The sequence below is a fragment of the Daphnia pulicaria genome, chromosome 5 (assembly GCF_021234035.1).
Source record: "Daphnia pulicaria isolate SC F1-1A chromosome 5, SC_F0-13Bv2, whole genome shotgun sequence".
In the NCBI taxonomy this organism is placed as follows: domain Eukaryota; kingdom Metazoa; phylum Arthropoda; class Branchiopoda; order Diplostraca; family Daphniidae; genus Daphnia; species Daphnia pulicaria.
The window spans coordinates 3,330,156-3,346,542 of record NC_060917.1 but is presented as its reverse complement, the minus strand read 5'-3'; the positions used below and the strand labels follow the sequence as shown (position 1 = coordinate 3,346,542).

General features: G+C 43.0%; 1 protein-coding gene across 3 annotated transcripts; it reads left to right on the top strand.

Annotated features, from left to right (window-relative positions):
- Positions 1-476: 476 nt before the first annotated feature.
- On the top strand, positions 477-16,357 carry LOC124340859. 3 transcript variants are annotated; one of them, XM_046793598.1, is made up of 7 exons: positions 477-579; positions 8,377-8,732; positions 8,802-9,390; positions 9,484-11,221; positions 14,687-15,585; positions 15,652-15,845; positions 15,923-16,357. In XM_046793598.1, exons 4-7 carry the CDS (start codon positions 9,651-9,653, stop codon positions 15,986-15,988), a joined length of 2,730 nt encoding a protein of 909 aa, XP_046649554.1. In that variant the 5' UTR covers positions 477-579; positions 8,377-8,732; positions 8,802-9,390; positions 9,484-9,650; the 3' UTR covers positions 15,989-16,357. The 3 variants fall into 3 exon arrangements, with proteins under 3 accessions (XP_046649554.1, XP_046649552.1, XP_046649553.1); XM_046793596.1 differs by lacking the exon at positions 477-579 and adding an exon at positions 5,375-5,465; XM_046793597.1 differs by lacking the exon at positions 477-579 and adding an exon at positions 5,375-5,465 and having other exon boundaries at positions 8,802-11,221.
- Positions 16,358-16,387: the final 30 nt, after the last annotated feature.

Here is a 16,387-nt window from a genome sequence, read left to right as displayed (position 1 = left end):
TCAACTAACAAAATGAAGGTTCTCTGAAAAAAGAAAAATTTGCATTTCCTTCAGCTAGCTGTTCTTACTTTATAGACTAATAACACACGCAGCGAGGCTGCTGCCCCGATATTATACAGATAACTCGCGCTCTAGTCGGCCTCTTCCAAAAAATAAGAACTGACCGTTGAACTGTTCTATAATTCATAAGTATGGTTAAAAACAGATAAATTGCAGGAGACTACTAATCGTTATTTCTAAGCTCCCTGGCAACCTCGGTCCCTCACAGCTAAAATTTGCATGTGATTTTCTCTCCTTGTTGTACTGGATGAATGACTCCCGAAAAAACTTTCAGATTGTGTACCGTGAAAACTTAAAAAAAAAACGATTAAAAGAAACGACGAGAAATGTATACTATTGAATACAAAATGATGTAAATATCGTCCTATGCCAGGGTATTCTACGCAACTTATTTTTCTCTTTGACAGCTAGTAGAAGAAAAAGTGGCGTCTGCTGTTGTTGGTTTTTATTTCAAAAGTGAGACGAAAGATAAGAAGCCAAACGGAATGATTGACAGTTCAAATTCGAATTCATCTTAAGGTAAAATTCAATTTTAAATCACTTATTGTTCAAGTATGGTTAGAATGTTTAAAGTAATTCTGTTAAGCCATCATGTTGACTTGTGAAAACATCTTGATAGACACAAAAGCAACAAAAGTACTATTTGATCTTTGCCTAATTAGAGATTACAATTAAAACATCTTTGAATTGAAATCATTTAATAATCTAAGTTGTGAAACCTACACAAGTTGTTTGTCAGCAAATCATTCCAGTGTTGTTCCTATACAAGTTTACGTGGAAAACATGTTGATTTTAGAAAATGTGATATTTTAATATTTTCTTGCAGCTTTTCTTGATTTGTTTGTTTCAACAGTGTAAATTTGCAAATGTAGCATCATTTTTAATTTTTAATGTTGATTTTCTTAAGAGGAACAAAACTGGAATAATTTGTCGACCTGTGTTGCACAATTTAAATAGCCGAATGCTTTTCATATTCAATAACATTTTCCCTCTAAAAGCAAAGTGGAAATAGAAAATGTTATGACTAATAAGAGGGACCTGCCACTACACCGGCACCTCCTGGTACAGAAGAAACCGGGAAAAAAGGCGATTCATTTTGAGTTTTGGGGGGAACTGCTGGTGAACATTCCCCTAGCGACGACTTTGGGGGCGGGTTATAAATAAGGAACTTCTCGTCTCTCTATTAACATTGAACCGAGTTCAATCGAAACAGTTTGTCGAAACGTATACGTTTGCCGACATAAGAACGAAGAGAGAAAGAGAGATGTAGCCATCTATACGAAACGAGAAGACGGCAGAGAAGTAATCAAGGGAGAGCACTTGATGTGATTACTGGCTGATTAGATTTTCAGCTCGACTGAGCTCTAGATCCCTTACACAGGAGACTCTTTCATTTTGCCGTGCAAATGCCCAACCAAAACAAAAAAATGTTACGACTTACGAGTCGTAATAGTTTTTTAAAAGAAGTATTTACACATAAAGATAACACCGAGAGATGGGACTGTTTTTAACTCCGCTCCGCTATTAGCCAATACTTTTTTATTTTATTTTATTTTTTCAAGCGATTTTCTCGATTGGTTACGCTCCGATCTCTCTCTCTCTCCTCCTTCTTGAGTGCGTGATGTGACCGCCATCCTAACACGTCAGTCGGCTGGATCTAGCAGAAGGAACCTAATCTGAGTCATTGCTTCTTCGCGTCGCAAAATGCTAATGCACACCCGAGTCGAATGCATCACGCGGTTGAAAGTCCTGAAAGAAAAAAAAAAGAACATGAGATGCGAGTTAGTTAAACTGCTGAGCTGCGGCATGGCTATATAGCTCGTACGCTATATCCTATATTATGCACTTGAACGCGCTCTCTGCAGTCTAGGATCAGAAATAAAGCGACCATATTTTTCCCTTTTAAACTCTTGTCTAGACAGCATTCTTTCATTTTTAAATTCTTCCTGTTTTTTTGTTTGTCAAGAGAATAGATGAAATTGTTGAAATCATCATGGAAACATCAGTGCTCTGCCGACGGGTTATTTGAAAAAGGTTGGATTGTTAAAGGTGCTGTTGCTGGTGCTGGCGTCGAAGACGAAAATCAATGAACCAGTTAGTACACTTTCATTGTGGCTTGCTGTTGTACAGTAGACGATTGTATCGCTATACAACAAAAGTGGAAGAAAAAGAAGAAAGGGAGAAGAAGAAACTTGCAGGTTGAGAGCGGCGCGCGCGCCACTCCACGCCGGCATCAGACAAAAAGTGTTGAAAGTGTATTCAATTATTCCGTTGCATAGCGAGAGAGAGAGAGAGAGAGAGAGATGGAGAAAGAAGAAAAAGGTAATAAAAAGCAAAGCAGAAGAGAGTCATCATCGCTGTATTGAATCTAAAATACATAAGGAAGAAAAAGAGGGGCGGAATGGTACTCACGAAAAATAGGCGTGTCGAGTCGGACAAAAAAAAAAAACTATTGCTCACTGCCGGGTTATTGCGTCAGCGCTTTCTTTATTTCTATTTCCTCTTATGTTCTTCTTCTTTCATCATAAAGCATCACGATTCGATTTTAGTGGAAGGGGTGAAAAAAAAAATTCCAAATCACGCTGCCGTAATTTTGTACACTTCTTTCACCCCCTTTTTCTGTACACCCCAATACTCTTGTTTTGCATTTCAAAACAGCCCCGCCCTTTGGCGACTGAGAAAAGATTTGAATCTGCACGCATAGGCCTCGGTTGTGGCCCCTAGACAATTTGGTATATGTGTAGCCGTAATGGCGTGGGGAGTCAACAAAAATTACGCAAAGTGGAGGCAGTCAACATGTGCAGCAAGTTTTGTAGCGAGAGAGAGAGAGAGAGAGAGAGTGCATAATAGCACGAACAAGTCCTGCACATCCGAATGCAATTATTCACTTTCTACTTCCCGGGTCTCGGAATAAGTTGAACGGACGATAATATTCCAACGCTTAGACATTACTCGGCTGCGTACCTCACAAAGAAAACAGCCGTGCTGCTCTCTCTCTAGTACATTAGCTCTTTGCTCTTTTGTTTCCTGTGCTGTATTTACTTACTAGCTTTAACAGAAAACCCAAAGAAAATAGAAAAACGGTTGTATAGGCTGGATGATGTGCAGAAAAAGCCCAACGCCGCGCTGGGTGATGAGTATTATCAAGAAAGTTATTCGAATTTATCAGAAGAAGACCACAGAATTGCCGTTGACCGCTGCTCGATGCGGAAGCGCTATTATACAATATTTACGCAAAATAAATAGTATTAGAGAGAGTTGCTTTACTATTACAATTTTCCCGGGCCGCTTGGTCTCTTTCATCCGTTAATGGACGTTATCCACGCTCACAATGGAAAGGCGTGAAAAGGATAGTAAGTAGAGAGAGAGAGAGTGAGGGCCGCATCCATTACGGATCTAAACAATCTACTCCAAAACTCGTCCAGCGGCCGTGTAATCGGAACCTGTCGTCCGGAAACAATAAAGTCCCCCCCATCTTATTTGTTTCTTTTTTTTTACGACCCCGGAGCTCATTTTCTATTGGAGTTGAATTCCAGCGATTCAGCGCATTGTTGCTGTACATTCTCCGCTTCTTTTTTTTTTATTATTGCAAAAAAGAAAACGGCACTTAGATCCAACTGGGAGTTATATATATATATGTACACTCGGAATAGCGGACATTTTCTTTTCTATTTTTTTACTCATCATGTGCTAATGAGTTTTTTGTGGATGAGTGATTTTTTCCCTCGTCAGCCGGTTGCATTGCGCTGAGACTAAAGCGGTAGTCGTTTCGGGACTTTTGTATATTATTACGTGTACACGTTGCTTCTTCTTCTTCCGCTTTTTTTTACGTCGCCAGCCTAGAATGTTGGTAGCGCATAAGACTCGTCAATAAATCTCAGTTGTCCTTCCGCCGTCTGCTGGTCAAAAAGGAACAAACAAATCTCTTTTTTTTTTTCCTTTCCGTTCTTTCTTGTGGACAGTTCATTTACAGCGACGTTCAACGGCCCCCCCCCCCCCGAAAAAAAGAAAAACCTAATTGACTTTGGTCTCGACAGAGAAATTTGTCTTGGGACTATATGGTTTCACATAATTGGATTCACCAGAAGCGGCTGAACCAACATCAACATTTTTTTTTTCTTTTCTTTTCAGCAGGAAATGGATTGACAAAGGGAATTAAGCCGCAACTTTTCTTGCGCGAGAAGCGATTACCCGGAATTTTTTGAAATAAAATGACGACGGCCAATTTTTAGTTTAAAAATAACTCCCTCGCGGCTATTTCTGCATTAAACATAAACAAATCACAAAAGAGAAATGTTAAAAGTTCTGTTTTGTATTTGAAATTTCCCGAGCTTGACCCCGACCAGCAGCAATTCATTCGTATAAGAAAATACAATGATGGCGTGTGCTGCCGCCACCTAATTACGTCCATAGGCTATTTGCATATAAGGTGACTGACTGAATGGCGTCCACATCATTATCGGACCCCTGTTATTACTATTATTACATACTCGGCCGAGAATGCAGCTCGCCAAGTCGCCAGCAAATATCCAAGACGTGCGCAATCTCAACACTGGGCGCCACCTTAGAGGTCTGAACAAAATCTCCGAGTCTCTCGAAAAATTCGTTACCGTTTTTCTCACCTTTCGGTGCAGCAACCACATAAGGGAATGCTGAGACACCCCATCGTGATGAGTTAATAGAGATACACTTCAATAGACACAACGAATTTTTAGGCCATCACGCTTCCACGCTCAAGACGGCGGCAAATATGTTGCCGCTGTACATATCCACACTGCCGGATGGCTTGCTGCAATTACAAGGTATATAGCCGAGTCTTTTTCGAGAAAAGAATAGGCATTTTTCTAGTCTTAATGATTCTTTTAAAGACCACCATCAACAGCAACGAAACGCTTGTCTATGATTTAAAACAATGGTATACATTCTAACATTTCCGCATGCATCCGCCCATTTGCATAGAGCAATCGACATCCGGGAGTTTCTTTCTTTTTTTTTGGTTGTTCATTCCACAATGGCTCATTAGGCTTGTATTCCTGGAGGGTCTTATTGTGGCGGTTTTGGTCTTATATAAGTAATTATCTACGGGTTTCGTGCAGATTGTATTTTTATCTTGGCTGTGTAGGGGGGGGGGGCTTAGTGTAACTTGTTGAGACGAACTATTTGATCCTTAAGTAATCCCGATCCGTTCAGCGGATGTCGAGCGCAGGTGAGAAAACCGCATTTATCGTTTTTGAGCGGTTTGAATTTAGTGCAGAGGTCGATTTTTTGTGGTTTTCTATCGATCTCTTAAAAAAAGAGTGTCGTCTGCTATCTCATCGGTTTTGATCATTGGAAGTTTAAAAAAATGAGATGAAGTTTAAGATTAGAAGCAAAAGGGAATGATGACATTCCAAATTCAGCTTAAGGTAAAATACAGTTTAAAATTATCAAATGTAATTGCTAGTTTAGTCAAAAGTATTTACATGTTTATAATCTATCTGGAAAGCGTGTTGATATACAAAATCATGGTAAACACCGGTAAACACAACATTTTCTATTTGCTCTTTGCTTTTAATATAAAAGCTAAAATATTAACAATAATCTAAATTGTGAAACAAACACAGGTTGTTTGTGGGCAAATCATTCTATAGTATTCTTTCTGCAAAAGATTCACAGATGAAAAACAATTACGTTGTTGTTAGTAATCATGACAAACAAAAAATTTTCATCTTTTTTATGCAAGTTGTCTTGAACTGTTACAATCTTCAGTATTATCTTCATAGTTTATTTCTGTTCTGTGTAGTAACAGTTTTACTTTGGAATCGTAGGATTCTAGCTTGCAAAATTTTTTACAATTTTTTTTTTAATATTAAGAATTTTCTTGGTGGAGTGGAACAACAATGGAATGATTTTCATCATTTCGTATGTTTGTAACTCTAATAACTGAAAGCCTAAAAGTGCAACTAGAAAATGTAATGACGAAGAGGGACCTGCCGACATACCGGCACCTCCTCGTAACTTATGGGATGAGCATGTTATTTTTGAGGATATGACAAACAACCGCAAGAAAAACAACTGCTCGAGGTTTTAAGTTTCGCAGCTTTCTCTTCGTTTCATTTGTCGCTTTTTTTTATTCGCTTGAATCGCAGATAAGAATCCGTTTCTGTTCCGTCCTTTTTCTGCCCGTAAAAAAAATGAAGGAGAACTGTACATATCGACGGCCGAAATTCGATCGAAAATCACATGCGCATACCGCAAATCCCAGTTAGAACTCGAAAGAAGAAGAAGAAGAAGAGAAACGAGAACGAAAATATTGGGAAATATTTTGACGGCAGTACGGCGTCATCTGTTTCGTACGTGGTCAGACAGCAGGTGCGCATCTCAATCCATAACTAGTTTTAGCCCAGTCCATATCTATATTACCCCCGCTTGTCTATCTGGTTCTCCAACCTAATTCGTCACTCGAGCCCAATGAAACACACAAGAAAAAAAGAAAAAAAAGACACACAATCCGTCTCTACATTCGTGGTAGAGAGAGAAGCATCGATCTTATACGACCTCCGCCAAGGCCGGCGGCCGAACATGTCCGTCAAACACGTGGCGTCATTTCGATAGCAATTCTTTTCTTAGAAGTCGTCGTTTCCTGCTTTATTCACAACAGGCTTTTTTTATTTCTTTTATTTTATTTTTGTCTCTTTCGCCATACCAGTATAGCATATTTATGTTGCTTATTAGCTATAGTTGTATCTAAGTAGTACTTTCCAAAGTAACAGCAGGCGAGGCCCGGCTGTTCATTTGACGGGACAACCGGCCATTCAGTTCATGTTAAAGAAGAAAATAAACCAAAGAAAACAAAACAGGGAATATACCGTGCTGCTGCTGGTAGTATTGTCAAAGAGGGACCCTTCCGCATGAGAGTCTACTTCGTATTAATAGTTTCCGAACACAAATACATCCACGCTGTACAACCTATAGTCTATACTGTAAGCGCAATAATAATCTGTAATATAAGATGAGAAAAGAGCCGGAAAGAGAGAGAGAGAGAGAGAGAGAACAACGTGCTGGGCTTTAGTCATGGCCCGTCTTGTGGAACGACGACCTAACGGGCTGATCCACAAGCACAGTTTCTTCTCCTTCACTACCGGCATCACAGCACACCCATCGCAACGTATGAGTGGCCACAATCTCCACGTAATCTTCGCCTTAGCATGTGAAGCGTTTCATCTCCTCTCTCTCTCTCTCCCTCCCTCTATACTGTACATACATATGCACGTCGTCGACATCTGTCCCGACCATCTGTCGCCCTGCGCATCGTTTCTTCTTATTATTTCTTTTCGGTTTTAGCCTTTTAGATTCCTTATAGTACAACACGCCTTGCATGGAGAGAGAGAGAGAGAGAGAGAGAGAGAACGGACGTCTTTTTTAGATCGCGTACCCACCGGTCGTCGTACTAGTCTTTTTCGTCCTCATCAATCTGGCTCGTTCTTCTTCTTCTTCTTTTTTAGCAAAGGATAGAGGAAAAACAGTAATCCACCTTTTTTATGGAAATCCCTGGCCCAGTGCCCGCCCTCCGTACTCCTTTTTGGGACCGTAGACTCACCTGTGCTGGCAGATGTTACTAGTCTCATCATTGTCGTGCTTGCTGGTTTCCCATAACGAATGCACTGGCTGCATAAATAAGCGAGAGAGAGAGAGAGAAGGTAAAGTAGGAAATTGGCGAGATGGGCTCCTTATTAACCGAGTTTATACATGTTCAAAAGCATCGTTAAATCGAGATTGACCCGAGGCAACAGCATGCAGGGTGTCGTGATTTTCATTCCCTTATAGCCTTCATCAGGCAATTTGAATTGGGCAGTTTCCAACAATGCTACACGAATGCGTTTACGTTGTTGTACACAGCGCGCTGTTGAGTGCTGATTGAAATTTGATGAATCCGTCATTCCCGTCAGGGAATGAGGCAGAAAAACGAGACAACTCAAAAATGAAAAGAATCGCTTAAGACATTCTCCTTTTTTTAGGTTTATTTTTATTTCTATTTAATCGGCAGTTCAAAGACCAGACGCCCCCAAAAATATTTTTTTTCCCCCTTTCTCCCAAATGACTGGGAACCCTGGAGGCCGTTTTGGTCATGTCGAATGCCGCAGTCACCCAAAACTCGAGAAACGGTTTGCCCAGCAGCAGCAGCCGGGTCCAAAATCTTTTTTTACATCATTTCCCTGAATTTGTCTTGATATAATGTTAGTCTTTTTGTTATTTTGTCTTCTTCTTCTTCTCTTTTTTTTTCTTATCGCTCTCTCAAATTACCGCATCTTTGTTTTTATTCATCTGATTTCACAGCGTATAAAACACACGCACTCCGTTGGATCCGAAGAGATGTGATCGTGTCTATTCGTCTAACTGTATAGCGGTGGATTCGAGGACGCTACCAATTATACAGCCGAGCCGCCTTTTATATTCCTCCCCTGCGCATTAAGAAGAAGAAGAAGAAGAAGATACTCATGAGAATCTCCTCTCCTCATTTCTACCTAGATAGCGTGATTCATGAAATCTGGCATGGCTCTCGAAAATGCTGGGGAAAAAAGACAACAAAATTAAGAGATGCCGGACGATCAACGGGATTCCACAGCCGCCAACAATGCGGGACCCAATAACCAAGGAAATAATACGTATGCATACCCAACGTCAACCTGCAAGTATGACCAGAAAGAACGTCATGCGTCAAATAATAAAAAGGACAATTACTAATTGTCTTTTTGATTAAGATCATTCCTGAATAACTGGCGGACCTTGCAAACTCCAATGTCGCTCTCCATTTCTACCCAATTAATTTCTGCCCTTTAATCTTTATTCATCTTTCGCCGGTTTATTAAAGAAAGAAGAGTATAGGTGTCGGGAAATTCGGCCGGACGAGATAGGAAGCAATACTTTGACTGAATTTGCTTTCAACTTATTCACGTTTTTGCCTAGTTCTGTTGTCCCTTGAACGAGTTTGCAAAGCACCACCAGTTGGCTGCGGGGGTTTTTCAGTCGAAGAAAGAAAAAAAAGGAATAAAAAAAAACGCAGCATGTTGGTGCTGCTGTTGTTGTTGATGTTGTTGAGGAAGACCGTCGTTCCTCTTCTTGGCAAGAGGCGGGAGGTGCGGCACGAAGAGTGCGTCTTACGGCTTTATGTGTAGGTTAGAGCCACGGATAGCGGTTAGGGGGACGGGCCTTCTCTCGGGTTCGCTTGGTTGGTTGTACCCGGCTGTGTTTCTCTCTTTTTTCGTCGGGGGCCCCGCTTTCAAATATCACTACAACCTGCTGGTGGACGTCAGTTACACATCAGATGCCGGCCCGTTCGACTCCTCCAAGGTACAACAACTGATTCCAGCCCAAAGAAAACACACTCCAATCTAACTTTGTTTTTCCAATTGTTTTCTCTGTTTGTTTTGTTGTTGTCCGCAGTGTTTCTCTTTCTGTGACATTGTTATTCCTTGCTGGCCTTCGTTCGTGTTCCATTCATTCATTGACGGCGAGTGAATCGTTTGACTTGTGAACCTGAACAAAACCAAGCAGTGCCTTAACGTCGTGAGTCGATTGATTTGAAGAAGCGACTCAACTGGTTGCACAAAATGGAATTGCTGGCCAGTTTGTTCAACCCGATTCAGATGGGGCACATCAGAGATGTCACCAAGAGTGTCTCGCTGGAAGATGTGGCCGAAGTAGCCACGTCCAGCTTCCGCTCCATGGGCACGACTCGCGAAGACTCTCTCGTCTTCGTCCTGGGTCTCCTCAACCTTGGCACCGTCCTCTGCTACGCCATCTACTCGCAAATCTTCAAGCCGACCCGCCGCGGCTCCTCGACCATGGACGAGAACCACTTTGTCATGAAAAAGATCCAGACGATACTCGACGAGCTCGTCCTCCACGTCCACACCACCACCTACTACCGCAGTTCTTTCGAGAGGAACCAAGAGCTGGGCAAAGAATTCACCTCGAAACGGGAGACCAGCGTCCGACCCCGATCCTCCTCCGATTCCTCATCCATCCGGAGTCTTTTCACCATTTTCGATTGGCCGGAATCGGTCGCCTATGGCGAGAAAGAGCCGCCGTCGATTGAGCAATTTGAATCCAAGCGATCGTCGGATGACTATGAAAACTATCTGCAACGAGAGGCCAAGAAGATGATCCAAGAGTGGCTGTCATTTTTGGTCCAGTCGACCACAAATCCTTTCAACAGCCGGACAAAGCGCCACACGATGATTCCGTTCCCGAACGCGTTCCGGCGCAACGCCACTGGCCGACGTCGCCCGTGGTCGCCGTCTTCCTCAATCAAGAAGCGAATCGGGACGACAATGTCAACGATGGCGCCCATATCCACATGGAAGCCGCCGAGTCGCGCTCTGTCAAAATCGTCGCCAACGACGTCGACTGCTGAACCGCAACCGGAATGGACATTGAATCACGAGGCAATGTCTCAGCTCCGCCGACCGCAGATGAAACGGCTCGTTGCGGCTGCAACTGGTGCGGAAGCAGATGGCCGACTCCTGGCGGCTGCGCAAGCTGCTGCTGTTGCTGCTGCAAGGCCCACCTCTGGTGGACCGGACGTGTCTCATCCAACCCACCAAGAAGACGTTCCCGTTCTGCCTGTGCTGGCGCTTTTCCCACACAGCACCGTTAGTGCAAGAGGCGCCAGCAGCGGCCAATTCAAAAGCGGACGGGCCACCAGCAGCCGGAGTGGACTCAGGCTCAAGAATGGATCGCCGGAGAAGCCGGAAGACAAATCAACTACCCAGCCGACTACAACGACGACGACGACGACAACAACAACTGCAAAGACGACAACAACCACAGAGGAAATGAAATCACAATCGGAACCGAGACACATTCCTTCCGAATTCCGCCAGCAGATGTACAACCGGAATGCTGGAATGATGGAGTCGGATTCGCCCTACGACCTGGAAGACTCGGCTTCGGACGTTCACCCGATCGAAGAGGACGGCCTAATCGTTCGATTTATGCGCCTCATTCAGCAGACCACACCATTGGCCATGGACGTTTTGGACGTTTACAAGTCAAGGAGCAACGCCAAAAATTCGCCTCAATCATCTGAGCCTAAATGCCTGGAACGGCTCTTGTGTCAGCTCAATCAAGACTGGAAGGGCAGAGGTTCCGTTCCAGCAGCCATGGCCCCGTTCTTCAGGTAAATAAATAATCACGTATTTTTTTTATACTAGCCGTGGAAATCTCGCCCCACAAAAGAACAAACAAAATTATTATTTTAAAAACAAAAAAACCTCCGTCTCATCATCGTGTTTATAGTGTAGATAAAATGCCCCCGATATTCACTTGGCCGATTCGGGTCTGCGCCGCCGACAAACTAGGCAAGGTTAAAACATCAAAGCCTTGGCAAGAAGAATTCACGAGAGCAAACGCGCTTTTCATCCCTTGTGCGCGGTTGTACCGTTTCTTCTCTTTTATGACTTTAGTTCTTTAACTTCTTTTGAGCTCTCTCTCTCTCTCTCTTCTTTTGCTTTTATTTGGCCGTTCTCGTTGTTATAGAAATAAAAAGAAGGAACAAGGGAATGAAATCACATCGTTACGAAAACAACGGATGCAGTCTAAGGCAACCAACGACGGCCGAAAATAAGAAAAGAAAGCGCTAGACGTATAAGTTGGCATATAACCGACCAAGTAGCACTAGCTTTTTTTTACAAGTAGTAGTCATATAGTCCGCGTCTATTGTTCCCGTCGTCTTGTTTTCACTGGCTGTCCACATCCCTCGCGTGAAATAAGAAAGAAAATACTCCCAAAAAACAAGTGGACGCGGCAGCCAAACAACAACAGATGGTCTTTAACGGCTGAACGTTGACATCACGGGAATAAGATTGGCATAGATGGGGTTTGCAAGGGAATTTCTACCAGGGTGAACATAACGGACCGAAACTCTCTTCGCCACTGCTTCTCAATCGCTTCCTCCCCAAAAATGCCAGGAATTGTCCTTTTTTTTCTTTTTATTAATTCTTCTAGTTCTGTCTGTCGGAACTTTTTTTTTTTAGACGAAAGGATTTCTGCGTGTGTGTGTGTGTTTTTCACAGCAAACCACAGGGGCCATCTGCTTAGATTCCGTTTGCCACTTTTTCTTTCCATAGCGCATCTAGTATATGCCACCAACGTCCGCTACTTGCGTAATCATTTTCCCTCTCTGTTGTTTTCCACAGTTTCCAGTTAGGTTATAACTTTCCCGTATTGGGAAACGGGCGGGAAGGACGCTCCCGTAATTTCTCCAACTATCAGGAAGTGATTAATTTTGATGCGAAGCTCTCCCCTTCGCTGTTTGAGGTTTGTTTCTTTTCGTTTTCTTCCACAATGACGCGACGAACAGTTCTCATCTGGTCTTTTTATCACCAATCGCATCTCGGAAATATAGTGTCTAACGGGCCCCCGTTGAAATGAAAATAGAACAGCCTGTTAGCGAAAGAAAAAGAAGAAGAAGAAAACTTTCGTCGTAATCTATAAAGCCGTTTGCTCGAATAAAGGCGCGGGAACAAACACGACGACACACACGTTATTATTGCCATCGCCTTCCGTTCCCTTTTCATTCACGACTTCTCCCCGGTGCGATAAATCCAAGTGATTCTAACAAGGAACAAGTCAGCAGCAGCGTCTTCGCCTAAAAATAAAATAAAAAAAAAAAAAAGTGGGAGAATAGAATCACGACAGAGGAAAAAGGAAAAAAAAAATAATCATCTTTTCCTTTGGTGCTACTTATCATCAACTTATGTCGACTTTGGAGCATGTCATCATGACCGATTCGCTCTAGTCGAGTTTTCCAACAACCGTTAACTCGATCTCGTTCCCTTTTTCTTTCTTGTCGTTTTTATATTTTTTGATTTTTTGACTGGCCATCTTCCTCTCGCCCTTGACGATACCTGACCGATTTATTCTGCCCGTCCTGGCCGATATTTCCCCCCGCCTGCTGTTATGATATTCGCCCATGCCAACAGCGGCAACAGGTATTTCTGAAACGTAGCACCTGTGTGATTTCGCGTGTGAAGCAACCGTTTTGTGATTCGTTTTGGGATTCCGGCGAAACAACAGTACATACGAATGACGCCTCGACGTTCTTCATCTTGACGGTCCGGTCGTGCGGAACAGATTGAAGGATGACTCGGCCATCCGGTCTCCTTCTTCTTCTTCTTTTTTTATGGAAAAGTAAACTAGTCGCAAAGTTGGTCATCGCCATGACCGTTAACGGTGCATAAACGGCTTGATCATCGCCCGACTCATCAGCTAAACATTTAACCGCATTTCACTTAAATGGCGGACTCGACTCGACAAACTTTGCACGTTTTCCTCCTCCTTTCTTTTTTTTTTGCTCATTTCACGCTCGTCTGCTGCTATGGGGCGCTGCTGTAATCCCACGAGAGACCTTTTGATTAATCACGTCTAACTAATCCCACACGTGTTGGCAATCTTTACCGGCGAACGCTTGAACGGATCGAAGGATTCTTGGCGGGAGGGCGTCACGCACGATGTTATCCTGTGAGTAATTCCCCAGTCTCCCCGCTATACTACCACCACTGACGACCGCCACCATCAATTTTCTAACGGAACTTTGTCTCTAATTTTATTTTCTCTCTCTCCTTTTTAAGTGATTGTGTAAGATGCCCAGGCAAACAAAAACAAAACAAAACAAGAACAACTGCACAGCAAGATTGATATTATTTATTAAGTATATCATTCTTCTTGAACGAGTGGCCGAGTAACGAGGTCGCGGAGAACTGTTCGGCTGTCAAATCAGCGGTCGTCAAATCAAAGCCAAATGGGGTAGGATACCATTTTGAAACGAGCATTTTTATACGTACGAAAGAGGAGTCGCTCCACTTTTCATGTGCCAGCATCACCGTGTGCGGGCACAGATAAATGGGCCAAACAGCAGCAGTCAATAGATGGAGGGGGGATGAAGGGAAGAAAAAAAAAACGGCGTCATTGCCGTAAGGCACATCACTATTTACGTAAGAAAATGTTAATTTGCTTCCTTGTAGAGCGGAGGAATGCCGTGAAAGAAAACCAACGGGGGTTAACACGGGGTAACAGAAGTGAAAAATTTTTCCAGTCAGCCAAGAGCCAAAAAAAAGTATATAGGAAGGTTTTTTGATACCGCTGAATCAAGATATACCGCGTGTCTAATATTCCGGCTATGTAATATCTGTTAAATATGCAAATCACCACTACAACTGTCAAGTCATAATGGATGGAGTTGCGCGCTAGTTTTGTCTTGCTCATGTCCTCACTCTGGGCAAAAGTAAGCAGACGAGTGTAGTGTGTAATTACAGGGAGCGTTGTGGGTTACCTGATGCTACCCGCATAGGAAAAACAAGAAAGAGCAAGAAGAAATAAATGATGCAACATGCCAACAGAAATACCTGTATAACTGATAACAGTCTTTCACGACCCAACAGTTAGAGGCTTCAGTGACATCCATCTCACCATCTGTTATTGGCGCATCGACAACTTTTTCTTGGAAGTCGTCGCTGACAATTAACACACACCTACCGATCCGCCTCTTTTGGGTGATGGCTGGAAGCAAGCTACAATCAGTCTCGACTATTCATTTGATTTATTTTGATTTATTTTGATTTATTTTCTTTTTGGTGCTTTTCAGTATCGCGATGGGATGGTTGATGGACAGATCCACCACTCCGAATCTTTCTCACATTCTGATGGCCGTTCGGGCCGGTTGGATAGGCAAGCAATGCGCTTCTCTTTATCCTCGTTGCTCTAATCCCGGACGCCCTCAGTGGACTGTGGCCCCGTTGCACGATGACTCCCTGAACTTGCCCAGCATCGGCCAACCGCCCGTCAAAGTTCGACCGCCTCTTGATTTCTTCGCTTTCACTCCCACGCCTTCCACGACCCTCTTGGACAGCACATTGCGGCCACCTTCCTCTTCGGTGAGGGCGATTCCTTCAGTCAAACCAAAGGTTCCTCATCCGTCAGAATCGAGCGACTTGCGGACAACGACATCTTCATCGACGGCCAATAAGAAAACATCCTCGACCACTGACTGGGTCCGCGAGAGTGTCCAAAGTGATACGAACGGAGTCTGGGACAAGCATTCCATCGAACTGGGAGAAGAGGAGCAAACGACTTCCGCTCTGCTTAGCACTTCGCTGCAAGTCGACAGGAACGGAGAAGCAGGTGCCCCGGTCAGCAACGGACCGGCGGACAGCGTGAAACCGTGGGGCAAACCGAGCCGGTTCTCAGGCGTGGACGACATCGAGCTTAGCGATATTGTGCGAGGCGTGTACTCGACAACGACAGAAAAGGATCACCAGCTGGATGAAGAGGAAGACGAAGAATATGACGGCGAAGAGGAGGAAGAAGAAGAGATAGAAGAAGAAGAAGAGGACATTGAAGAAAACGAAGAGGATCCAAATCCATCCACCAAGAAACCGGCAGCGCATTACCAAGAGGACAGCATCCTTCACGATTTGAATAGGAATCATTTCGTTGAGAAACCAGTGTCGGAAAATCCCGCCAAAATCAAGGACACCTACGAAGGTTTGCGCTGAAATTAAATCGAATTTTGGTAGACAAATGATGACTCATTATTTGTATTTTAAATAGAAATTCAAAAGAAAAAAACGCATCGACTTGAAATGGTTCCAAATAGAAGCCTAGTTCATCCGTGGCTATCGGAACCAGTTTGGGTACCGGAAAACACTTGGCCGACCAAGACTGATGGTAATCGCCTCCGATCGGATGAAGAAAATGAAGACTCCGGCGATCGACATCGCGACAGAGTATCATTTGGTCACGAGGTAATACTTATAAATTTACGAAAATGCCGATGACTTCACTTCAATTTTCCTTCTTTTCCTTTTGAATAAAATTACAGGATGCCGTGAAAGACGTCAGATTATTTGATTTTGCGATGCAATATCTACGAGATCGATCGGCGTAAAGGTCACCGTGTTTGTCATCAAGAATCATCATGCGTATTTATTTGGAGGATAGAAAAAATGTGACATTTTTATCATGGGTTTTTGAGTTTATGGTAATATCTGTAATGCGGAAGTGGTGAAGGGACTGCACTTTTTTTTTTCAACCTTTGAGTTACGTACCATACTTGCATCTGTTGATTCTGTTCTCCCCATTTCCTTGAGTTTCTTGTTCTAGATTCCATTTCACGTTCACAATCTAATTGTTTTTCAAGATTAACAATTGAAGTCGTGTTTGTTGTTGTTTATTTAAATTGTTGACTATTTGATTATTGTTTACTATGTTTGTGTGTTTGTGTGAGTTTTTATTAATAAACGTCTTTAAAAATGCTTAAATTTAAATTAAAATTAAAATACCTGAA

Bases quoted from the DNA above. Each gene is read 5' to 3' on its own strand.
- LOC124340859 (XM_046793598.1), top strand. From the start codon at position 9,651: ATGGAATTGCTGGCCAGTTTGTTCAACCCGATTCAGATGGGGCACATC. The intron at 15,586-15,651 runs GTTTGCGCTGAA...TATTTTAAATAG, and splicing joins AATCAAGGACACCTACGAAG to AAATTCAAAAGAAAAAAACG. The intron at 15,846-15,922 runs GTAATACTTATA...ATAAAATTACAG, and splicing joins GAGTATCATTTGGTCACGAG to GATGCCGTGAAAGACGTCAG.